Source organism: Garra rufa, chromosome 10 (genome assembly GCF_049309525.1).
Source record: "Garra rufa chromosome 10, GarRuf1.0, whole genome shotgun sequence".
NCBI classification, from domain to species: Eukaryota; Metazoa; Chordata; class Actinopteri; order Cypriniformes; family Cyprinidae; genus Garra; species Garra rufa.
In genome coordinates this window covers 37,859,999-37,886,928 of record NC_133370.1, presented here as the reverse complement: position 1 = coordinate 37,886,928, position 26,930 = coordinate 37,859,999, and the positions used below count along the sequence as shown (strand labels likewise).

Genomic DNA, 26,930 nt, shown 5'->3' with positions numbered 1-26,930 from the left:
TGCATTAAAACGCCAAACTCAATGCGAACCAACAAGCATATTCCATAAAGACGGTATCAGTCACTCAGTATGTACATTTAATAATCGTAAAAAGATTTAATATTTATGAATTAAATTATAAATGTGTACATTTCATTGCGAGTGCAGAGCGCTTTTAGAAAGAGTCCGCCCACACACACATTTGATTGGCTGTGATATTTGATTGATTGTATCTTGTTGCGGTGTTGTGTCACGTCTAGTGCAATTGCTTGTCACTGGAATTTTGTCACGTCGCGTGTAGTTAGGATATGGTGTCATGCTTACAAAATCTCAATTGTCAGTACCAATACTAGTCAAATAAACTATTTTAAATATTTGCAAATAAAATAAATAGGGTTCACAAGCAAATTAACATTTTTACAGATTAGAGGTGACATTAATTAGAAATGAAAAAATTAATGCTATGAAATTAATAGGATTTGAATTGCCATTAGTGGAAAATTAATGTCAAATGATTCTTTGAAAAAACTAAATGATACTCTAAATATGAAACTAAAACTAGCAGTAGGTGGTGGGAAATCACTGCCTTAATAAAGCTACTAAACATATTCAGACAATACTGATTTGTTTTCTTTGTTATCTCAGTGTTGCTGTGGCAGATACAATTTTACATTTACATTATATATAATGTAATATTATAATATTATAACAATGCTTAGAGCTAATATTTGCTAATAATTGCTATGGTCATCACTATGAATCTCTGTATAAGTGTCAATGTGGTTCTTTGAGTACACTGCCTTTTAACCGTTTTAAACCAAATGTGTTGGTGCCGACACATTAAACCAAGCTGTATTTATGTTACCTTAACTCTTCAACCGTTTGCACTATCAGAAAAATTAAAATTGCTCCTGACAGCAGACAACTTGCGCTTTTCTTTGGCTCCGTCGGCAAATGACGGCAGATTCCAGGGTGAGCGGGAATAAGGAATTTGAATGGAGAGATAGGGAGCGCAGAGTTCTGGATTTCATAAAAATAAACAAAATGAACAAAAACAAAAGGAGGAGTTAAACATTACAAGAGGCAGTTGGGATGATTTTTGATGAGACTTGGGAGCAGGCTGAGTGAGACTTTTCCATATGTAGTGTGTGCATCGCTAAAATGAGCCTCTGAAAATGTATTTGTTTTATTTTTCATTTTTGTCTAATTAAATTCCGTTTACAAACTCACCACACAACATTAATGGTTAATAACTGTACTTTTTTAAATTCCATTTGTTTTCTGGGGAAAAAAAAGACACCTTGCACTTAAAAATAGCACATTCAGTTAAAATTTTAGTCAAATAAACAAAATGTGTGAAAACAACCTATTTTACCCTTAGGTCTTAAAGGGTTAAAAAGCATTATTTGTAATAAACCTACAAGCAAAACACCTTGGTTGGACTCACCGGGCCGACCCATACCGATCTTCTCCAGGTCCTCATTCTTCACATAGTCAAAGTGTGAGAGACGTGTAACGTTGAGCTCATCACGGATGCGCAGGAAGTACTGCTGCAGTTGCACTTCCATCAGCAGCTCCAGCAGCCACTCAGTGCCCTCTTCACACTGCATACTGCTGCCCAACTTCTGCACAGACAGAGACACACCAATGAACAGAGCTATTCCCCATAGGTAATGACTCTCCCAAAACCCTGGAAGCAAACATGTTCATGCTATAAACAACCAGCCAAAAAAAGTGTCCAACTAAACAGCAACAAGGGACCAAGTCTAAATGTGTGACTTAACTGAATCATGTTTGATAGCATGCTAAATGTTTAAACTGCGGCAACAATGAGGGGGAAAAAATATATCTATACAGTTGGCTTGCACTGTTGAACTACTTCACCATGGCGCACATCTGGTGAGCACACTCCCAAAAATGAACATGCACACCTGAAGTTCATAAAACACAGATGGCATTGGCCCTGGCCCAGGCCACATGTGCTGAGCTGCTCTTTAAAGTTATTTAATTACTCCCAAAAGGAACATCTCCAAACCTCCAAAACTTACCAGATAACTTACCTTTTCATAGAAGCTGTTGCATCTCTAATTCCATTTAAGACACAATTTAAAAAAAAGTCTTGATGTCTCCATAAAAATCATAAGAACTAAATCCTCAAGTCCCAAAGTCCTTATAATGTTTCAAACAAAGAACATCGACAGTCCCTTTAAGCTTCTGTTTTGCAACTATAGGAAAAGATGAATGGTTCAGCAAATGAATGGAAGAATACTGACACTGGTGCTTGGAAGCTCTGGGACAAATAAAAGTGTGCTACTGTTTTCCATGGTCTGCTTTTGTGCTTGTTCTTCTTTCTGTTGGAGCATATTGGACATCAGCTGCTTTCAATTTTCAGTCTCTCCCTCCCCCTTCACACTGGTGATCTTTCTCTGACACACTTTCTTTCTCTGGAGGGCTTGTGGTAAGTCACTTCTTAACAACATTAAGGCAAAAACCAGGAGGGCGGGGAGGGTAGGAGGGAGAGAGCATATCTTGCGATCAGAGAGACTGCAGTGTCAGTTGCCCTTTTGAATGACATTGTGTGTTTGCACGCATCTGTGTGACTGTAACTTTTGTTTTTTATACTTTCCTACACAATGCATTTGATGTGTGGAACTATAACAGGCTTCTAGGGTGCATACTGCAATACAACTCCAAACATATGTTTGTGCTTTGAGTGTAATGCAAAATTCCATGGGGGGAAAACAGTACTTCAAACTCAATCAGTTCACTCAGAATCAATCTGCACTTCCAAAAAAAGTGATGAACAACCAGCTGAGGGATTATAGAGTAAAAGCTTCTCTTGATGTGTTGAAGTTAAAATTAGGGCTGTCAATCAATTACGGACTGTAGACAAATTATTTACATGATATGTCAACTGATCAAATAATGTAATTAATGGTCAATCTTTTTTTTTTTTTTTTATATTATGGCAGATGCAGATATCTTAAACCGGGCATACAAGGTGTGAATTCTGATGTTCAGAAGATCATGTCCACAAACATGATACAAGTGAGTTTATCTGAAAATCATACGGATGCAGTGATATGTGACACGATTTTAAGACCTGCCAAATTCCAAAGCAATCGCATGAAGTTCCCTGATGTAATGAATTGAGGTAAGAAGGGCAGTGTATAAAATAGCCAGTATGTAATACATTTAAATAAAGAAAATTTCGAAATGTTTTTCTCAAAAGAGTTTTAAGTATTGGACTTCTATGGTGCCCCGAGTTTCAACTTTCAAAATGCAGTTAAAATGCAGTTTTAAACAATCCCAAATGCAGCTGCAAATGATCCCAGCAGAGAAAGAAGGGTCTTATCTAGTGAAATGATAGTTTTTGTTTTGTTTGATCGTTTTATAATTTATATACTTTTTAACCTCAAATGCTCATCTTGTCTCTCTTTGTGCATGAGTGTCTGTGCATCTCTGGTTCAAAACAGTTAGGGTAGGTTGAAAGACTCCCATCTCATTTTCTTCAACTTCAAAAATAATTTCAAAATCATCCTACATCGCTGCAGAAGTACCAACCCAGTGTTTGCAAACTGAACATGCAAAGAAGATAAATCACCCTTTACAAAAAACGTAAAACAGCAATGTAGGACGATTTTGAAGTTGAGGGAGAAAATGACATGGGAGTTTTTCGATATACCCTAACTGTCTGACTTCTTCCTCGGCTGGGATCGTTAACGGCCGCATTTCGGATCGAATGAAGCTGCATTTAAACTGCATTTTTAAACTCAGTCCACTATATGGAGAAAATCCTGAAATGTTTTCTTCAAAAAACAATTTCTTTACGACTTAAAGAAAGACATGAACATCTTGAATGACAAAGGGGGTGAGTACATTGTCTGTAAAATTTTGTTCCGGAAGTGAACTTCTTTAATTTATTTTGTTGTCATTGTCTATCATTTTCATGTTATTATAACTATTTGTATACTGTTTTTGAGCATTAATAAAAAGTAACTTTCTTCATTTTGTCTTTCTTCTGTAGTTTTCCTAGCTCCTGACTGGTCAACTTCAGATAGATACACCTCACAAACACAAGCTGACAGGTTCCTAACTTTTTCAACATGTTAGGGAATGATCGGGAGATCGGGAGGAGCTCTGCTCGACAATCCCTCTCTCACACAATGCAAGCCACGACCATGTGAGCATCAACGGTGTCTCCCAATGAGAAATAAATCGTGTACAAGCTTGTACGACAGCAAAAATTGCACCATGTATGCCCGGCTTTAGAAACAGTGTGTCCGATGGCCAATTTGCATTTATAGGCAGTCTCAGGAGACCACGGATCAGACCGGATAAGGATCACCACCACATCGTCAGTTGTGACTCTAAATGCATAACAGGTTAAGGACAGCTAAATTCAAGCTTTTGACATTCTTCAAATTCTGTGTTCAATTTGCTGAAGTAACAGATATTAACTTTTGCAATAAGTTTACATTTTTTTCGAATGCACAAGTCATTGCATAAGTGAGTCATTGATTCAACAGATTCGTTCAAATGGCTGATTCATTCAGTAACGAAAAACTGTTGTGTATTACTTAGACACGCAAAACAGTTCTGCTGTGTTTGGTGGCAAAATACAGCAAATAAAATTACTGTCAAAATAAAAGAGTCCAACACATCAGCCAAACAGAAAAATTATTGACGAAAAAAAAAAAATTATTTTATATATATATATATATATATATATATATATATATATATATATATATATATATTAGGGCTGTCAAAATTAACGCGTTAATGGCGCGTTAACGCAAATTCACTTTAACGGCACTAATTTTATTAACGCAGCGCGCATTTTCTGTTTGACCCACTACCTAGCCCATAGTTAAAGAAATGGATGCACAATGTTGCCATTGCCAACCTAGCGAAAAGTGTCTAGCAACAATACATAAACACATAATTGGACAAACCTAATATAGTCTCTCCGGTTTTACTGAACGAGCGTGAGGTCTCCCAATGCGCGCGCACCTTCCTCTCTTTATATCTGCGTCTGCTCTGTTCAGCGAGCGGCAGAGGAGCAGCGCTTTCAGTTAAAAAAGATGTTACGCAGGCACTTCTGTAATTTATCCTTTTGCGTACTTGCACTTTTTCGTGCGTACCGGCACTTCTGGCATATTTAATGAATGCAAGCGGAGTCGGGCTACGTTAGGATTGGTGCTGTGGAGTTGATGCATAAAGCCACATGCGAGTATGCAAGCCGAAAACGGTGTATTATATGCACAACAAACACATGCATATCATATGCACGCCAAAGTTAATTTCAGCTTATTAATAGCACGCCAAATAGAAACAGAAAGTCGTGCTAGTGCGCATTTTCATGAGACCAGGCTCTCCAATCAGTACATTATAACCAAAACAATACATAAAAAAAGAAGCAGGTTTTTGCTATCACATAACTTTAAATGGGTAAACTCCTAAAAAGTCAAAGGATCCTGAAGGCATTCAAACAGGAAGTTAAAAACAATGATAATAATGCAGGGAATAGTGACTTATGTCCAGATGCCGGTAAATGATTCTTTTCAGTGATTGAATCATGATCATAATTCAGGATTTTTTCATTATTATTATTTTTTAGGTTATTATTTCATATTAAATATTTAAATTTTTTAGGTTATCATTCATATTTGGTTGTCTGATAACAGAAATATTAAATCAAAACAATGGAAACAGTTTTGTTGAGAACTTGGCTGCATCAAATTACAGTATGTGGGCACCGAGAGGCAAAGAAATGTAATAATAAATGTAGATTTTGCTTGTTCAGAAGAAGTGAGCTGCCCTGTCCAGCAAATAGTGTAAACAGGCTTGTGGAAGTAAATTGCTCAGTGCAAAGAAAGAGAAGTAATGGGAACCTGGTGTTTCTATGTTCTTTTTTTCATGTGTCTAATAGACATGAACAAGTTATTTGAAAAACATCTATGACATTTGAAACAAGTTAGTCTTCATGCTCTATGTCGAGTATGGTTTCACTAATAATAAACACATATTTGCTTAAAGCATCCATATTTTTCCATGCCAATATTGATTAGAGTATTAAAAACTTTAAAAAGTATTAATTTAAGGTACATTTAGAACAGATAAAAATGTGCGATTAATCGCGAGTTAACTCATGACAACCATGCGATTAATCGCGATAAAAAATTTTTTTTAAAAAATCGATTGACAGCCCTAATATATATATACATATAGCCCAAGCTGATATATCGGTTGACCACTACATAGAATCATTTGCTGAAATGAAGATAATTTAAAAGGCATTACATTACTGTGCAAGAAACAAAGTATGTTGCAGAATCATAAAAGTGGTGAAAGCTTGCTAAGATATTCATGTAAAACAGGGGATTAGAAAGTTAACAGGTTTCTTAAATTAATTTTCTTAAAATTAGTGTCAGAAAAGGGAGCACAAGCAGCCTTCTGTGCCCAAAGTGCTTCCTCTGTTGATACATGAATAGTCATGGGTCATAAGGGTCAAGGTCTTTTTGACTTTAATTTCACCATCACTAACTTTCAGAGAATAATCACACACTGAAAGTTCTCTCTTTCTTTGTTTTGTTAACTTCAAATATGAGCAATTGTATTAGTAGGCTCTATGAGAACTTGTCCATCGCTGAATGTCATAGAATTTAATTAATGTATTCAAGTATTTCTTTATATTTATTTACTAGTGGTGGGCCGTTATCGGCGTTAACGTGCTGCGTTAACGTGAGACTCTTATCGTGCGATAAAAAAAATATCGCCGTTAATCTATTCTCAAATTTGGGTTGGGAGCTGGGTCTAAACTACGCAAGCTATGATGACTTTCACCTTGATAGTTTAACGCGGATGTATACCAAAGACTACGTTTACGTCTCCTCCGCCAAAACACAGACGGGATCGCGTCGTCCTCCATTCATAAAAACCGAATCTACTATAGCGAAATGCCACGTAAATTCGTAGTTTTTTGGATTCATAAATCAAATGTTGGTCTGTCACTTAATTCAAATCGCGATATGGACTAGTGTATGTGAAAACTGAAATGCAAAAAGACCGTTTTAATATGAATCCGGTATGTTCCGTTTGCCTAGCTGTATGTATGAATGATGGAGACGAGCTTTTACTACACGCGTACTGAAACACACGTGACGCTCCCGGTAATTTTTGGCATTTGCATCTCACATGAACAGATAAACTCAATCTCCAAAACTGCTGTGAGTGTCACTTTTACCGTTTCATTTGAGAAAACTAGCATCATATCATACTGTATACACAGAAACTTCACGGCAACCTGTCAAAATAAAAGTACGGTGTAACATGTAACCCCCCCCCCCCCCCCCCCCCCAAAGCTGGAAACGTAGGGGAAACACTGGCTACCATAGATATATATACGTAGATGTATATTTTTATCACACTGTACAACAATAATACTGTTTTTTTATTACTGTAAGGGCTAAATTTAGGGTTGGGTAGGTGTTGATGTTAAAAAACACAATCTAATAGGTAGAAAAAATAATTTCATTGTTAGTTAGTTAGTAAACAGTACATCTTATTGAACATAATTCATTTTCATCAACAAATTATCATAGAACAGCTTTATGAGCTTTATGATCCATTCTCAAAGACTTACTTTTAGTCATTATTTGGGTAGCACACATATTCTGAATGCCTTCAGCAGAATTCAAATTAGCCATTTTAATCTAGATTAATCTAGATTAATTCCAAGATTTAATCTAGATTAATCTAGATTAAAAAAATTAATCTATGCCCACCCCTATTATTTACATATAATGTCTGCATATATCAGAGTGAATAAGTTGCGCAGGTGATATAATTGATCATAATTGATTTGTATTCAATCATAAAATACAGAATCTGGAAAAATGAAAACAGACAACATAATTTGAGGAAAAACCTGATTCTGTACGGCCTTACCATTTCAATGACAAGAAATTGTTTTAAATGCAATTGATTAGATGCGTTCTGATTTAATTAAAACATTAAAAAAAAGAAAAATTAAAACTAAAAACAGAATTTAGAAAAAAATTAAACTTATTTCACACAGCCCTATAATAGTGATGCTAAGTAGCAGTTTATATTGACATCTACAAACAGCCACATCCCTCCCCCACCAATGAACTTCCCAGCAACCTTTCACACTTAAACTGGGAACGGATCCAACATAATGTCCAAATATGCCTCGATATTTCCTGTCTACTCTGCTGGCTTGCAAACGTAAGAGTCAAAGTTTAGCTATATCTCTGAACATACAGGAAACATCTCTCCTGTGCAAAAGAGGTGGCAGAATGTGTAAAAAAAAGACAGAAAGAGGAATCTAGGTCTCTTAAGAGACTGACAATAGAGGAGAATAAAAGGCAATGTGTAGTTGCTGCAAGCAACATGTGTCAGTCAAATCTACAGGCTGAACTCAGTTACAACCTTCTGTCTTTGATATGAAGAAAAATAAGAGGGATCATACAAAATGCATGTTATTGTTTATTTAGTACTGACCTGAATAAGGTCAAATAAAATATGTTTACATAGAGAAAATAATAGTTGAGTTTATAAATATTACCCCGTTCAAATGTTTACATCCCCTTGATTCTTAATACCGTGTTTTTACCTGAATGATCCACAGCTGTGTTTTTTTGTTTAGTGATAGTTTTCATGAGTCCCTTGTTTGTCCTGAACAGTAAAACTGCCTGCTGTTCTTCAGAAAAATCTTTCCGGTCCAACAAATTGTTTTTTTTGTGTGTGTGTGTGTGTGTATTTGAACCAACAATGACTGTATGATTTTGAGATCCATCTTTTCACCATGCATTAAGAGCTGGGGGTGAAAACATTTTGAATATGAAGATCAGGGTAAATTTAGCTTGTTTTGTCTTCTGGGAAACATTTAACTATTTCTGTAGCCTCCAAAGGGCAGTACTAAATGGAAAAATATGATATTTAGGCAAAATAAGAAAAATGCACACATGTTCTGTTCAAAAGTTTTCACCCCCAGCTCTTAATGCATGCATTTTCTTTCTAGAGCATCAGTGAGTCTTCGAATGTTCTGTAATAGTTGCATATGAGTGCCTCAGTTGTCCTCAGCATGAAAAGATGGCTCTCAAAATCATATAGTCATTTTTGGAAAGGGTTCAAATACACAAAAAAAATGGAAAACCAAATAATTTTTGGGACTCTGGAGAACAGCAGAAGTTTAACTACTCAGGACAAACAAGGGACTCATGAACAACTATCACTAAACGAAACAACACCGCTGTGGATCATTCAAGCAAGAAGTATTAAAGGAACCTTATGTAGGATTGTGGCCAAAACTGGTACTGCAATCACTTTCAAAATACTGTAGAACTGGTGTATCCCCTCCCCATCCTCCCTGACTCGAGGTTGCCAGCTAAGCTGCATGATCCAGCAGGAACGTAGGCTGCTACAAGGAGCTTCTAATGGCAAGTGACGAGTTCTACACAGTATTTTTTTTCTTCTGTTAATTATGTTTATGCTTCACGAGAGATGTTTTGCAAAGTAATTATGTATCGCAAAAAAATTTACTAATGGCGATTAGCCAAATATTTCGTAAAGATGTACTGTAATACCACATTTCAGTCGGAACATAGATTGTTTTCATACCCTGCTAGTGGTGCGATATAAAGCTTTTTATGAACACATTTAGCACGGGCGACCGTGGAAAATCCACTGTTTATGGAAGCAAAGTTAGCCAAACATAGATGAATCTTACCTGTCCAGGAGAAAATTAGCAACGTTGGCGTCTGTCTTCAAATTCTTCTCCGTTTTCAGCCGTCTCCATCTTTCAAAGGCATCTCCTATACAAATCCTTGTTTTATTTCGGACTTTGTCACGACATTTCGGATTCATAACAAGGTCTTTTAGGTTTCGTAACGTTATACATGTTTTATCCAACACTTCGTAGCTGCAGCTGTAACTAGAGCAGAGCTGGCCAGCCGGATGACGAAACTCTACTGACTTTGTGATTAGTAGATAGCTGGAGGGTGGAGCCTCAGACCAAAACACAAAATGACAACAGTAACATCAGTTGTGGGCTGCAACTGTCACTTTTAAATGACAATATCCTGGCCGGACCACTGTTGTCAGTGAAGTCAAGTATTTGAAATGAACATGATTTCCTAATGTCTAGTGACATGTCAGGGCCATTTTATAATTAACTGAAATAAATTTCTTACATACGGTTCAAGTGGATGTAAACTTTTGAACGGGGTAATTTTTATAAATGTAACTATTATTTTCTCCTGTAGACTATACATAAACATATTTTATGTGAAATATCTTACTCAGGTCAGTAGCAAATAAACAATAACATTTTGTATGATCCCTTTTATGTTGTTAAAATAATTAACATTTTGCAGATTCTGAAAAGGGAATGTAAACTTTTGACCTCAACTGTATGTGATGAGTCTGATCCACCTGATCCTGAGAATGATGATGTGTGGTCATGCATAGTATGGTCATGCATTTCAGTAGTGTTTTACAATACATCCTTGTAGTAACATGCTAACAAGCAACTGCTTTTGTACAGTATGTACCAACACCAATTAAAAGCTAGTCATTAAATATTTAGCACACACGTAAAATAATCTAGGTCCACAGATGTTGCCAGGATAGTTTATTTTATTAGAAAAATGACCATTATTATTTGTAATAGCAGTAGTAGTGCTAGGGTGGTAAGATAAAAAATTGTTATACAAAACCAATGTTCCATAACTGTTGTTATATTGTAATACGGTTTCATTAAACCTGTTAATTTCAGGTAATTTCCACAGCCTACTGAAAAAAGTACCACCAAATATGATACTTTGGCATTATGTTGGCAGTCATGTCTACAATAAAATAATAAATAACACAATATAGGTCAGCTTTCAAATGAAATATTCTGATGATACAAGTATGTTAGTGTGCTCATATATAGAAGTTGGATATTTGGTTTCTATTAGGAGTTTTAAAGCGGTTTGCTTAAATTTGTGAGCGCTCCAATCTAACCAAGTCCGCCTCCATAATATCTTATAATATTTGGTACTATGCAGTACAGTATTATCATTTGGAAAATGTGGTAGTACCATTAACATTTGAAATTTAGATATATTCCAGTACTGCCAAAGCACAGGCATACTGTGCAAGGCTAGTGGCAACAAGCAAAGCTTGTGCAGTGTGAAGTAATGCATATGGTCTTAGAGGGCTGTAGCCTCTAAGCCCAAGGGAACTATTGCCACGGCCCTTGGACAGAGGCCATGAGTTACAACCAATAGTGGTTACACCCTTCACACAAATTTAAGAAAGAACATTACAAATTAATTGCTATAATGAGGCACAATAAATCAGCTGCAAAGACTGACAACACTATGATGATGCAATACAGTCAACAAGAATTTATTAATGGACGTACACTGAATACTATATAAATGCCAAACGAATGCAAAAAAAATCTGACAGTGTGTGAGAAATAAACTATTAGACATGGTGCTATCGAGTTATGCATTGTGAAGGTTTCATGCATTGTTAGGGTCAGGCTCTGGTATGGTCTGATGATATCCATGAACACAGCTAAGCTCTGACACATGTGTAAAAGCATGGTGCGGTTTCACACCAACACAGATGCTGACATGAACCAGCACACACACACACGCACGCACGCACGCGCACACACACACACACACACACACACACGCTCAAGTACGGGTCAGTCCTGAAATTCCTAGCTCTATTTCTAATACTGAAACTTAGCATGCTCTGCACAAGAGAATGAAAAACACTTACTCTGTACACATGAAAATGAGCAAGAAACGGAAATGATTTCTTGAGCTTGTCAAAGCGACGCATATTGAGTTGTAAGAGAAAATCCACAGAAAGTCAAGTTCAGCCTAATCGTCCAAGACTCCAAAGGTTTGAGATGGAGAGACAGCTCCAAAACTGTGAAAGTCTCCCTAGTTGGAAAGTCTCCTGAACTTGTACAGCCGACGTACCGCATTCCATCGCGGGGCAATCCACATTAAGCTCCTTTAACTGAAGCTCAGCACTAGCATAGTGAACTTGTATGTGGGGGACCGTGTGGGGCAAGGCAAGAAAACACTAGAGAGAGAGGTCTGCGAAAGGGAAATGTTCACTTGGCAGCCTAGTTAGAACATCCCAAAGCAAAGTTCACACTGCGTGCTCTGAGGCAAGTCACAAGAAGTATGAGGTGATGTCCTCCTACATTTAGAAATTGCTGAATGTATTTGAGTCATTTTCCTCAGTTGTCCATTCCTCTATCCATCCGCTCAGTCCACCGGCCAGCTATTAATAGAACAGTTTCTTCTATTCCCGATTGCCTCGCTCAGATGACAGCCACAGTGAAAGTGGTAAGAGAATCACAAGAGCTGCAATGCTCACACAAACTTGTCCCTTAGTGCTTCTATGGTCTGCTGAGCTGGAAAAGGTACTTTTTTTAGGGGGTCGGTGCGTGCATGTTTGTGTCAGAGGGGACGAGTTGTTCTGGAGCAGGAGGAGTGTCTAGCACTCTCTCTCCTCCCACTGCGTGACTGTGTAATTCCTGCAACTCACAAACAGACGCTTGGGAAGTGCCCCTTTTCTTTATTTCCCTCCCTCTCTCCCTCTCTCCCTCTCCTCCCTCCGTCAGCCTGTGCCCGGGACAGAGACTCTATGGTATTCAGATGGAGGAGCATTTGATCATGAGCCAAAAGGTCAGATTTAACTGCAGGATGGAGAGCTCATTTCCTGTGTTCCTCCCATATGTTGGGCTCTTAACAAATCCCCCTCCTGAACACCACCATATCCCCTCCTATCTCTGGCTCCCACCACATCTTTCTTTTATATTCACTCTCTCTCCCACTCCGCTCTCAACTCCCACATGACCTGACTTTTCTTCTTTATTTGGTTTGCGGCATTCTCCTCCCTCAGTCCCTCTAAAAATGTTATCTCAACCTCTTGTAAACAAACACACTCAAAAAAATATGTCCCCTCCCTCTGTCTCTTTCCCCTCTGAACAAAAAGGGGACATTTTGGCTTCATCACCCCTAACAGAATAAACCATGTTTTATTTACGTCCCTTCACCCTCCCTCATTCCCCACTGATTCATCAAGCCCACAGACTAAACCAGACGTGCGGCAATTTGGGCGATAAACAAAATGTACAATATTGGTTGAGCATGGATGTGGTTGTTTTTTTCCCCTAGAGCAAGAGGGAAGATGAGGTGAGCAGCAGGGCCCTGCGCGTCATAAACAGTCTGCCTCCAATTACTGCCCTGACACAAAGAATTTCCAACGCCACTTCAGACCAAGCAGCTAATGCAACAGGAATGTTCTTGAGACTTATCGAAAAAAGAGCTGTATTTAAGAAAATGAAAAAAATCTGTTAATGCTAGCACAGCTGTGAATAAGGGGAAAATGTAGGTCCCTGTGACCAAGCTCTGATATTTGGCTGAACACTTAAACCAGCTGTGCACTGTAGACACTGTAGGTGTCATAAGTGTCTGGTTAAATCATCTTGGAGTTCTTTCCTTAGCACAGTCACCTTTGGCTTGCTCACAGGGGGTATCAAGGCAACATTCTACGTAAAGCTGATACAGTAAACAGTGCCATACAAACTGACATGACCTGAATTTATCAAATACTGCACACGGACAAACAAAATTCAACAAAGGCATCAGTACACTATTAGAGAAAGTTTATTAATACACATTTGAGTAATTCTGAGAACGTAAGTTGATGAATAAAGAAAAAAAATCTAATTGGCTCTAAACATTCATGTTCAAAATTATTCAACCCCCAAAAGTGAAATTTGTTGCAGAATCTTTTATTCGTTAAAACCACCAATAAAGGCTGCTTGGAAGGGCTTAGAAGCTTTTGTCACCTCTCTACTGCAATCTTGGCCCATTCCTCGCCTGAAAAAGCTTTCAGATCACTGATAATCTTTGTTTTTTTACACAGCCACAGCTTTCTTTAAATTTAACCAAATATTTTTAATGAGAATTAAATCTGGAAACTGAACAGGCCACTCAAAAACATTCAGATTCCTGAACCAAGTATAAGTAGATTTGGATGTATACTTTGGGATGGCTGTCCTGCAGGAAAGTCCACTGATCATTAGCTTCAGTCTTTGCACCAAAGGCTTCAGAATTCTTGCCAAAATGGCCTGATCTTTCAAAGAATCCATGATGTCCGTCATACGGTCATGTTTTCCACTTCCTGCTACAGTAAAACAACCCCAGGACTGGTGCACCTCCATGTTTGACCATGGAGATGGTGTTCTTCTGCTTATAAGGCTTTGCCTTTATTTGCACCTGACATACTGTTGATCCATAGGTCCAAAAGGTTCCAGTTTGGTCCCATCACTCCATAAAACATTCTTCCAGAACTCCACAGGTTTTTCTTAATGAATTTTAGCATGTTCAAGTCTGCCTTTGTGTTCTTCTTGGTCAAGAGTGGTATTCGGCAAGATGCTTCAACATAAAGGCCATACTTGTCTAGTGTTCTTCTTATACCCTGCATTTTTTCTCCTTTCGTAAGGGTCATCTGGCATATCTTTGGCTGTACATTGCAGGTTTTTCTCAGTTGCTCTGATCAGACATTTTACGATATTGTGCTTTTTTGTTCAACGCCCTCAAGGTTTTCTGATTCAACACACTTTAAACTAAGGACTAAGGCTGTATCTCTAGGAACTGTTAATGTCTTGGAAATCTCGAGGTAGCCTTAGACTTTCTTATATAATAAAACAATTTCTTTATAGATTTGTGAGAGCTCTGTTGACTTTACCATATTTGCTACTCAACTTCAGCACATGCATAGGGTAAATGTATGTATGTGCTAAACTCCAAGCTAATTCAGTTTTTTTTTTATTGAGTTTCTAAAGACTTAATTGCGTTTTAAGACAATTTTGTTCTCTGCCATAAAAATAAGTGATTTAAAGGGATAGTTCACCCAAAAATTAAAATTTGATGTTTATCTGCTTACCCCCAGGGCATCCAAGATGTAGGTGACTTTGTTTCCTCAGCAGAACACAAACAAAGATTTTTAACAAAAACCAGTGCAGTCTGCCAGCCAAATAATAGAGGTGGATGGGCACCAAACCTTTAAAAGTAAACAAAAACATGCACAGACAAATCCAAATTACACCCTGCGGCTCGTGACGATACATTGATGTCCTAAGACATGAAACGATCGGTTTTTGTGAGAAACTGAACAGTATTTATATCATTTTTTTACCTTTGATACACAGCCACGTCCATCTGTCCTGAGCACGGGCTTTGCATCCGGCTCGTGATATGTGTATGCGCTCTGGCGTAGTATACGCAAACGCCGTAAGGGGAAATCGGTTAAAAGTCCCGAATGAGTTTGCGCAAGCCAATGTAATCTTTTAGATTTAAATCGGTTTCAACTATCAGGATAAGCACAAGTAATTACCGTTTTGAATAGCCGCTATACCCACAGTCTGTGTGCACTGTGTAAACAATGAGTGTCGTATACACGCAACAGATAGCTTCCGGCGTTTGTGTATACTATGTCAGAGCGCGTTCACATGTGACAAACCGAAAGCTAAACTCGTGCTCAGGAGAGATGGACGTGGCTGTGTATCAAAGGTAAAAAATTATATAAATACTGTTCAGTTTCTCACAAAAAAACGATCGTTTCGTGTCTCAGGACATCAGTGTATCGTCACGAGCCGCAGGGTGTAATTTGGATTTGTCTGTGTATGTTTTTCTTTTCTCTAAAGATTTGGTAACCATTGACTGCCATTATTTGACTGACAGACTGCACCGGTTTTTGTTAAAAATCTTCGTTTGTGTTCTGCTGAGGAAACAAAGTCACCTACATCTTGGATGCCATGGGGGTAAGCAAATAAACATCAAATTATCATTTTCGGGTGAACTATCCCTTTAAAACAGCAATGCTGAATAGGGGTTGAATAATTATGAGCTGTGTTATTAACAAATCCTATAACTCAAAAACATTACATTATATATTGATATTATCACTTTTAATGTACCAATAAACTGTTGTAGATGCAATTTTTAAAAAGCCCTGTTCAGAAAAGCTTGTATTTGTAGAGTACTGCAGTCTCTGGGGGGTTGAATCATTTTGATTGCAACTGTATATGAACATAAGCCAATAATTAAACCTGTTTCACCATATAAAGTGTATTCAAGTCTATTCAAGACTAAAATTAAAATGCTTCATTGCTTTTACAATGTTTTTATGAAATTGTGAAAGCTTAAAATGAATGAATGGGCAAAAATGATGACACAATATTAAAAAAAAAAAAATCTTCATTTGTGTTCAATAATATATTATATAATATAAATACAAATAATATAAATAAGGTCTTATAGGTTTGGAACAACATGAAGGTGAGCTAATGATTTAATGATTATATTATTTTAACTGTAAGAAGGTGGTGGTGGTGTGATCAAGGAACACTTCTTTATGTGTGTTTGTGTATGTGACCTCTAGTTACCACTAACATCTTGGCACATTCAGACCAGATGAGCCAAGCTCACACTATACCTCCATATGTTGCACCTCATGGAGAAGACAAATTCACCCTCACTCTCAAGCCTGCCTGCAGAATTCAGTGACGGTCCATGTCAAAAAGCAAAAAGTAGTCAAACCTGATTAATGGAATTTGAGACAGCCCTACTCTGTTAAACCCAGACATTAGAACTATATTGCTAGTACGTAACAGTTTTTACAGAATTTTTTTGTAGGTTGCGGTGCTCTAACAAACCACCAGAGGGAAGCAGTCACACAAAAGTGCTTGTAGCCAGTGGCATTTGAGTGACACCCGGTATCATCCACACTTTAGACCTAGAAGATACTTAACATTTACTCATAAATCAGCAGTAATTTTTCAACATGACAAATATAACAACAAGAACATAAGGACATGGAAGCCATAATCAAGCCTTCTCAAGCCAAGTAAGTGATTCACACCACCATTACTGAAGAACAACAGCAGTAACAGTAACTGGCTTTACCGTTAAAGCTCATCTGGAAATGTCATACAGACGAAAGACATGCTTGAACATGGCTTAAGAGACAACACATGCTTCTGTTTAATAACAAATCACATGGTCCTATACAATTTAGCTTTGTAAGTGATACTGACTATGCAGCTCAACTTTCCAGCACTCGGCTTAAATATGTGAAAAGACATTTGTGAAACACATTTGTCTCATAACTTCCATACAGTATTTCAAAGAGAAACAGAATATTCTGAGGTAGATAATGTAAAGCACAATTTGATTTTGTCTTTGCTTTCATTCACAGTCCTGGACAGTCCCACAAAGACTCATCAAAAAGCCCTGCTCTTTCTTTTTCCCATAAACAACTGCACTGCATACAGTACTACTACTGTATTTGGCTGATTCATTTAATCATCTGAACAGCTGTTACGTAGTTCCCTGATCATATTTTTCCTTTTGCGTCTTTGTCTGTATACAAACATTCTCCCCCTTCCCGCTTTTAAATCACCACATATAACTAAGAATATCACTACATCACACAACTTGCATAATAAAGCTCTTGTTTTGTTTACACAGATGCATTCTGTGATGCATTCAGCCTGCATTCACACAGAATATATTTAATATAAAGAGAGATAAAAGCCAGAAAACAGGAAAGGGTGGGAACTTAAAGCGAAAAACAGACCGACAAGTGGTTTACCAAAAAAGAAAAAGAAAAACTGTTGACATAAGTGTGAAGTCAGTTTTGTTTCTTCAAGACTGAAACATTATCTGGATTTCTCAAGGGCTAGATGAGATCATAGTGCTAAATGTGAGAATGTGAAATGCCACCAAACAGAGAAATAGTGTTCACACACACACACACACACACACACACACACACACACACACACACACACACACACACACACACACTTACCTAGCCTAAACAAGTACTAACATACACTTCCATTATTTTACATAAAGTTAAACTGCATCCGTAACAGATTAAAATAATTTGGTGGGCAGTTCTACTTAATCACCCTAAAAGCAGAGTTGAGATGATTCACAGAACCCCAGGCTGTTATGAAAAGATCTACAGACTCTAAAAACATTCATTAAGTATATTTACATGCTTTTAAAAGCGATCAATTTCAATCAAACTAAAATAATAATTTGTCTTTTTAAAATGTTGTGTAAACACTTTAGTCTAACTAAATTCATATCAGCCTGTCATAAAACCATTTCTGTGAAGTTAAGACTAGGTTCCAAATGTCATGTGTGGTAAAAAGAACCTCATAACTATAGTGAAGCACATGAGATGTTTGGGGATGTGTCATATGAACCTTCAAAATTCATTCTAAAATGTTGTTTTGGTGCTCAAGAAAAAATTCTTATTATTATACACACTAGGGTTGCACGTATACCGGTACTACGGTAGTATCGCGATACTAAAGCTTCAAAATACCAGCGGTGCCATTGCATTTTTGAAACGGTAGTATCGTTCATACGGTAGCACCGTAAGATATGTTGTAGGCACGGCAGAAACACTGTTTAAAACGTTCACTTGAACATGCATGCCAGCAGAAACATTACAAGTTGATTACCAAAATGTCTTTCTGCTGTGCTTTGCTTAGTACAGGCTGTGTCTATGCTTTATATGGTATTCAGTGTTTCCTGACGCTTCAGTTGAGTTTGAAATGAGAAGATGGATGCGCACGTCGTTGTTCACGCTGCAGTTTATCAGAAGAGAGGGTCTGATTCAGACCGTCTGGTGTTATGTAAAATAGCAGCTCAAGAATCAGTTATTCAACATCAAAATATTTTACAAGAAAGTATTTTCATATTTTTATTAATTTGCCCACTTTTAGAACGAGTGTAATAATTCGTTTCAAAGCATCTTTGCGATCACGAATGCAATTCCATTCATTAACATAGCGGCTTTGCACTTGGTTCTTATCGATCATACACGTTTTACCAGCTGCTAACTTGGAAATTTCAAGATATGTGAGCAAAAATGCTCCTGATATTTCAGCAATACTACACGAGCAAGTGTTAAGTGCTGTTTTTGTTTCGTTTCTGTGTTCGAATCCGCGTTGGTTTGGGCGAATCACTGATTCACTAAGCCATTCATAAAAACGAGTCATTTAATTCGCTCCTGAAGGATTCAGCTGTTTTGAAAGAATCGTTTGAATGACTCAGTGATTCAATAATGAACACTGCTGCCACCTGCTGGCGGTTTTGTTTCACATCATATTACGTTCTTTTCCAACATATTTCTATATTCAGAGTTTTGTGTTTAAAACATTAATCTCATAACATTGTTTATGCAATTATAAATACAGTCTATATTTATAAATACCACATCTAAATACCACTTCATGCAGCTTCTGTGCAGTGCTAAGATGTTTTGTTTACATTAGTATTCAGAGAAAAATCTTGTCTGTTTTCATTTACATCTTTTTGTTTATGAAATTTTGATTCATTTTGTAGAACTGAATTATAAACTAACAGAACACTGCAAGGTATCGTGATACTACTTGGTATCGTGATACTTCAGCTGGTCTAGTATCGTAAGTAATTTTTATGGTATTGTGACCCTAATACACACTTAAAAATAAAGGTTCCAAAAGGGTGTTTTTGCAGTGATCCCATTGAAGAACCATTTTTGGTTTCCCAAAGAACCGCTCTTAAAAAAATAAACATTTTGAAGAACGTTTCAAAAATCTGTAGAATCTTTTTTGACTATAAGAAACTTTTTCTGCATGTGAAAGGTTCCAAGGACGTTCAAGGTTCTTAGTGGAACAATCAATGCCAATAAAGAACCTTTATTTTTAAATTAGTCACTTTTTACATCTATAACTTTTTACTAGTCGGTGCAGGACACTATAGTTCATTTATGTAAGTGAGGATAGCAAAATAAGTAAACTGAGACACATTATACCCAAAAATTCTTCATACAGTGGACTACCAGTACAGCTGATAAAAGTTTGGGACAAAATATTTATTCAGACACTTTGACCTGACCATGTTTTGCTTAAGTGTTTTTTTCTTTAATTGCTAATGCAACCTTTTTACACTACTGAACAAAATTGCTTGGTAATTGGTCAAAAAAAGTATTTATAGTTATGTACTGTAAATATAGTCATACTAACAGTTGTCTGAATTTTTGGTTGACTGTAATCGATTACATAGCTTTGTATAACTCAGAGTTTTGTCATTTTATTATCATTTTCTAAACTATACCGAACAGACTGTAATAATGTGAGACATGTTGAAGGTGTCTGAATACATTTAGGTATGACTGTATGTTGTGTGGCATATTATATTATTGGAAACTTATGTATTTTTCAAGGATTCTTTAATAAAACCTTCAAAACAGCAATATTTATTTGAAATCTGCTTGTGATCTTGTGAACATTCATCAATTTATAAATTAATGAATTAATTTCCTAAAAAAAAAAAACAACAACTTCTGAACAGAAGTTTATACACACATCACACGTCATAGCAAGCATAGTTGAGCACCACCCAGAGCAAACAATACCATGTAAAGACATATGCTATCGATCAGACTAATGAATGACAATAACAGTAGAGCACAGACTGGTTAATATATGCAAAGTATGACAAAATTTAGGGCACACACCATCACGCTAATCATCACGTGATGATTCACCCACATGTGGGTTATTGTACCGTCTTACAGACACACTGACACACTTACAGACTCACATTTCTGGTGCGGTTACCAATCTCTGAGCACGTCATTCTTACTGTACACAGTCTGAATAAGCCGAGATGTGTAATGGACATTAAAAATAAATCCACAACACTTACAATCAACATTTCAAATAAGTAACACCAACAAAACTGTTATCAGTTATCCGAATAGCCTGTAATACCTCATCCTCATCGCAGTCGCTGGGCAGACGCTGGTATTCTGCTGTGTCCCCCATGTTAAGGTCAAACGAAGAGTCCAGCTGCGTTGCTTATCCGCTATCCAGTTCAAATAGACATGGATGTGGCCTGTTCTTCTGCACACAGGTAACACCACTGTTTTTCGCTCCTCATAACAGGCTGCTGTTTCTAAATCACTGATGGCTGGTCAGTGTGTATTTGTATGAGATGTTTAACTATCTGTTAGACAAGTCCATCACATCCAAACGCATTTCCTAATTCTATTGTGTACCAAGCAGATCGCACATCTCTCTAGCTGAGCTGTTTTTCAATCAGGCTCCTTCATCTGAGATGCTCCATCCCTCCCTCTCTCCCCTTCACAAACATCTGTGCGATGGGAGCTTTATTTTTTTTTATATGGAGTCCTGATGGCTTGGCCGATGCCATAGGCTAATCCCTTGTTATTGTTGTCATGTTTTCCCCTCTAATTTCTCCCTCTTTTCTTTCCCCTTGTTTTTTAAGCCCAGGTTGCCGGTCTCTGCTGCTGCGGTGAGTGGTTGCCCCCGACAACGCAGTGGCTACCCCGTCAAGTGCACTCACCAGTGAGCAGTGGGCTTGAGGCTCTCAGCCAATCAGAATGCTCACCTGCTCTGCTTGACGAAGAGGCTTTAATCCGGCAGGCGAGTACATTCGAGAGAGAGAGAGAGAGAAAGAGAGGCAAAAATCAGGGCCATCTGGGAGCCCATAGCCCATGCATTTAGATGGATGAATGCAGAGGGAGGTGAAGGGTAGTCTGTTTGTGTCCTCCTCTTTCCTGATCTCTCCGCACTCTCTCTGAGCAGGCTTAATGTGTGGCCAATCTGCTGTTTTTCAGCCCACCCAACCAGCGGTCTTTGCTCTTCTGAGCCTGTGTGGCAAAGTCTTAACTAGGATACCAAAACAGCTGCTGTGTCAGCTAGGGATGGCTCGATATGGTTTCTCTTTGAATAACAATTTTGGCTTCAGTACGATACCAAATTCAATTTATAAACTTTGCAATGTGCAGTTAACAGAATTACAAATGTATATTATATACCAGGGCTTGACAATAAGGAGTGTCTGATGGCCCGGGGCCAGCATTAAAGATACTCAGGACAGTTGATGAATTTGTCACTGCTGCATCGTCACGAATGCTCATTATTTGTATGTGTTTTTAAGCTTTAAGTGATTTCAAAGCATTCGAGCGAGGCGCAAAAGATAACTCCCATTTAGTACTAACATGCTGTTTTCTTTGTATACAGCGTGATCACAGAGAGACACAGGCATAGAGTCTTGACAAGTAACTTTGTAGCTTTAACAATGATTAATCTAGATTTAATTTATACAGTGGAGTACAGATGCACTGGTTGACCCGATATATTTCAACTGCATGCAATAATTTTTCAAAACGTGTGTGGAAATATTACGAACTGGCCAGAGATGCTGAAGACGAATGCAAAGAGGAAAAGAATACTGTAGCAGGCAGAGCAAGATCACGGTTCACAATGCGTGAAATATTGGAAATATTATCCTAAATATTGAAATGGGGGTTTATATGAATGTATCTATGAGGGGAACATGGTGTTTTCTTTTGATTTGCCTCTGTATAATGCATTTAAAGTAAGCACGGTAACCAATAAAACACTGTATCACTAGTTGTTTCATAAGTGCCACCTGCTGGCAGAGTCTGAATTTACATTCTTTTAGTCCATCTGCTGTTTTTCCCTAAAGCATCTTTTAATTTGTAATAAAACAACATATTAAAGGTTGTATCAGCGATTTCTAGCCTAAAACATAAAGTGTCAATTTCAGCTGAGCTTTCTTCACGATCCGCTCACTGCCTGCCCCATAAATTGTCTGTGAAAAAAAACGCGTCTCTCTGGTCAGCCTAGGGTCCGAGATATGCCAAAAAAAACAATCGGCACTACCAGCCTTTCCACAGATAAACAAACAGTGTTCCAACCAATCAGCGTCAGGGGTTTGGTGTTGTGGACTTTCGCTCCGCCTCCCTCACATCCCTGCACCAGTAGGAAAGTCCACAACACCAAACCCCTGACGCTGATTGGTTGGAACACAGTTTGTTTATCTGTGCAATAGTTGATAGCGCCGATTGTTTTTTTGGCATATCTCAGACCCTAGGCTGACCAGAGAGACGCGTTTTTTTCATAGACAATTTATGGGGCAGGCAGTGAGCGGATCGTGAAGAAAGCTCAGCTGAAATTGACACTTTATGTTTTAGGCTAGAAATCGCTGATACAACCTTTAACATATTGTCTCATAAGCTTATTTATCAAAATAAAAGATAACGTGGGTCAAAAACAGTGATAACAGCAACTTCTTTTTATTTATTTATTTTTTGTGGCAGGGCCAGTGAAAATTGACAGGGCAAATAAAAATTTGAACCACTGGCCCAACCGGGCCAGTAGAAAAAATCCTTAGCGTCAAGCCCTGTATACAATGAAGCGTTATAATCCCGTTATAATCAATGAAGCCGACAACACTGCACAGTAAAGCTCTTATTTACATTGTGTTGTTTTGAAAAGTTAATGAAAAGTTTCACAAACATGCTTTGACTGAACGTTTTCAGCAGTGTTGAGTGGATTCAGACTAGGGATGTGCACGAATAGTCGAAAATTCGAATACTCGATCTGCAGTAAGTATCTGAAAAATGATAACAGGGCTCTAAGCTTACTTTTCTTGTTAGGAGCACTTAAAACAATTTAGGAGCACAGTCAAAATTTCAAGAGCACATTCTAAACAATAATTTTAAAAATCTGATTAAAAAATTTGCCTTCCCGTTATGAGGTCATATTTGATTCAAAGTGATTTACATGGGATTATGTTTTTACCTTTGTTTTTACCTTTTCGTTTGGTTCATTCAGGAATAAAGCAAGTGACTGTCTTTAAGAATGGGAAAATTTAGTAATTTCACTAGATTCATTTAAAAACACACGTTCATTCATAAACGCTGTGTTTGAATGGAGATCCGCAGTGGCTCAGTTGTTTCAGACTACTTTTGAAGACAAAATAGAGCAAAATCAGGCAATAGTGTTATAGTCAGACAATGTCACTTAATAATAACTTATTGTTTATTTAACTGTTGCATTAAATCAATCTCATTTACAAACTCCCTTAAAAATGATTAAAAGCTGTCACTCATCTTAGTTCGCCATCTCACAAAGCTCTATTATAATCAACAAAGCTCTCTATACTGCACAATCAATCTCTTATTTACACTCTCTCTACACTTTGTTTATGAAAGGATTCTTGAGATATGTCTGTGATATGTTGCAAAAACACGCAGAAAACCTTTGAAGCTCCCCTGAGTGCAAACACAAATATCGCACATAGTGCTCCTAAATATTTTTTCATAGTCGCACGTAGTAGTTTTCAGTTGCAAATGCGAGTGAAATGGTCACACTGTAAAGCCCTGGATAAAACCACTCGCATTTGGCTAAGATGGTGCTTTGCTGGCCATAAATGCAGCGAATCTCTGATAAATCCAGTGATACGTTCACAAACTGATTGGTCGGGTTGAGTGATGTATATTTACCAAACCAGCCTAATGCCGTCTGCTGGACTAAGCTTATTGAGTGTATAATAATTTTATTTTCACCACCTGCAAACTCACAAAGAGTTCATAAAAGGCACTTTACCTCCTCGTTGCTCCACATTTGCCCTCTGCTCATTTAGTTTTAGATACACTGCATGTTCCCACAGTGTAATGTCGCATAGTGTTGCATCTAGTCCAGGGGTGTCAAACATTCGGCCCGCGGGCCGAATACGGCCCACTAAGGCGTCCAATACGGCCCGCAGGATGCTTTGAACAATAATATTTAATATTAAATCTTTTTTTATTATCATTATTATTAGTAGTAGTAGTAGTATTAAATAAAGTCTATATACGAGTATTCGCGGCTATATTGTCTTTGGTTTTATTCATTTGTTTTTATTCTATCATTGATAATTTAATTGTGCTTTTATTGCGCTTCAGCAGGAACCTCTAACACGCATGCGCATTCCAAACCAAAGCAGCGCCTAAATCAAATTTCGAACACGTCGGCTAACTGAAGATGTGTGGCAAGCACTCGCGTCTTGGTAAAGGCAGCTGAGCTTGTGTGTCCTGAGAAAAACAGGCTTTTGCCAGTATTAGCTTGTCAAGAAACACTGTGGCTGAAAGAATTGAGGACCTTGCAAGAGACTTGAACCGTCAACTGAAAGACAAAATTATGATATTCATTGCTTTCTCTGTAACACTCCATGAGAGTACTGACGTTAACGACGTAGCTGGTTGATGATGTTGATGCACTGTTTTCCTTTTAAATATAATGACTGCGCCTGATGGCCCACACCCACTCCGTCCGGGAGGCGAGTGGTAAAATAATAATTATTATTGATTACTAATTTTAATCAGTACATTATAACTAAAACAATACCTTAAAAATGAAAAGGAACATAATTTTACGATCTGAAATTTCTTGGTGAACCCCTTTTAGTCTAAGAATCCAGTATGCGTTCAAATAGTAAATTCAGAACGGCTCTAAAATAAAGAAAACCTGACCGATTTCATCAGAGACTGCGGAGAGTCATGTCCAGATGTCAGTTAACGTTATTCTTTTCAGCGTGGATTTGGTTTAAAAGCACATGATTGAGCGAATATAAGTGTGTGCAGCGATGTGCAGATCAACTGTTAAAACGAACCATCCATTCATCATATCATCACCGAGAGGATCACTCGTTTTCTCTGTAGCGGCTTTATTGTAAACAGACTAAGGGGCCATTAACACCGAACGCGTTTTCCATTCCACAAGGTGCTGTTTTTCCATTGTTTTTTTTTTTTTCTTTCTTTTTTTTTTATGTAAACACATCTAGACAGACATGTATGATTTTTGTGCTTGTGTCTCATGACTGTTGCATCTTTAGCAATGTCTCACACACAAGTTTTTAAGATGGCGTGTCAAGTTACCAAAGCATTTTTCCCAGGGGCTAGCAGCTAGGCATTTTCAGAAGAGTGTGTGGCATTTTCAGCTGGCTAAAAACTAGATATTGGATTTTTGCCGATATTTTAAACTCTGGTAAAGTCTGGTATTGATACCAATACTGATATAAATCCTTTTTGTTTGGAAATAACACCAAGTCTCTCTTGTGCAGATATTATAAACAAATCATTTTTTCATTTTGGTTAGCTTTTAACAAAAACTTATTTTATTTAAGAATTAAACAATAATGAAGTTATTTTATAAAAAAAAAGTATACTGAAATGAAAATAACTATTTTAGAGTACCTTGTGTTTAGGTTTTCATAATCCATTTGAAAAAATACATACACATTGAGTAGTAAATCCGTATCTGTGTAAATTATTTAATTTACAAGTCTCATGTTTGTGATTTTTATTCATGTAAGCTATAGCATCTGAACTTTAAATCAAAATATACTTGCACTTTTACGACATAAATTACTGATCAGAATAATAGGAATCTTTGTTATTTGTGTATTTTACTTTCATTTTATGACAAGTAGGCCAACAGCACCCCCTAAATAAAAAAACCTAGGCTGATAACATTTTTCTCATCAACTAAATTTAAATAAACAAATATTTGAATATTAATTTTTTTATGACCTCAAATATTCTAATGCAATATTTTCAAACAATGCTTCTTAATACAGACCAACTTAAACATATCTGACTGGACATATTCTGATTGGATATTCACATGCACCGGTTTTCGTTAAAAATCTTTGTTTGTGTTCTGCTGAGGAAACAAAGTCACCTACATCTTAGATGCCATGGGGGTAAGCAAATAGACATCAAATTTTCATTTTTGGGTGAACTATCCCTTTAACAGACATGCCAGTTGCAAAAACATGTTGTAAATAGACATTTTGGACGCTCTTCACAGAGCCCTTAAATATACACAGGAAGGTTAACATACATATATATATATATATATATATATATATATATATATATATATATACACACACATACATACATACATATATATATATATATATATATATATATATATATATATATATATATAT

General features: G+C 37.2%; 1 protein-coding gene across 3 annotated transcripts in view; it reads right to left on the bottom strand.

The window, feature by feature from the left end:
* The window catches only part of tnk2b (tyrosine kinase, non-receptor, 2b), a 124,139-nt gene that overhangs the window by 35,093 nt on the left and 62,116 nt on the right, over window positions 1-26,930 (bottom strand). For 2 of the 3 annotated variants that reach the window (XM_073848672.1, XM_073848673.1), the window contains exons 1-2: window positions 11,788-12,444; window positions 1,427-1,604 (exon numbers count right to left, since the gene is read on the bottom strand). In XM_073848672.1, the coding sequence (XP_073704773.1) occupies window positions 1,427-1,604; window positions 11,788-11,850 (241 nt within the window). In that variant the 5' untranslated portion in view covers window positions 11,851-12,444. Of the gene's footprint in view, window positions 1-1,426; window positions 1,605-11,787; window positions 12,445-26,930 lie in introns of those variants that run through there. The other variant, XM_073848674.1, reaches the window with a different exon arrangement.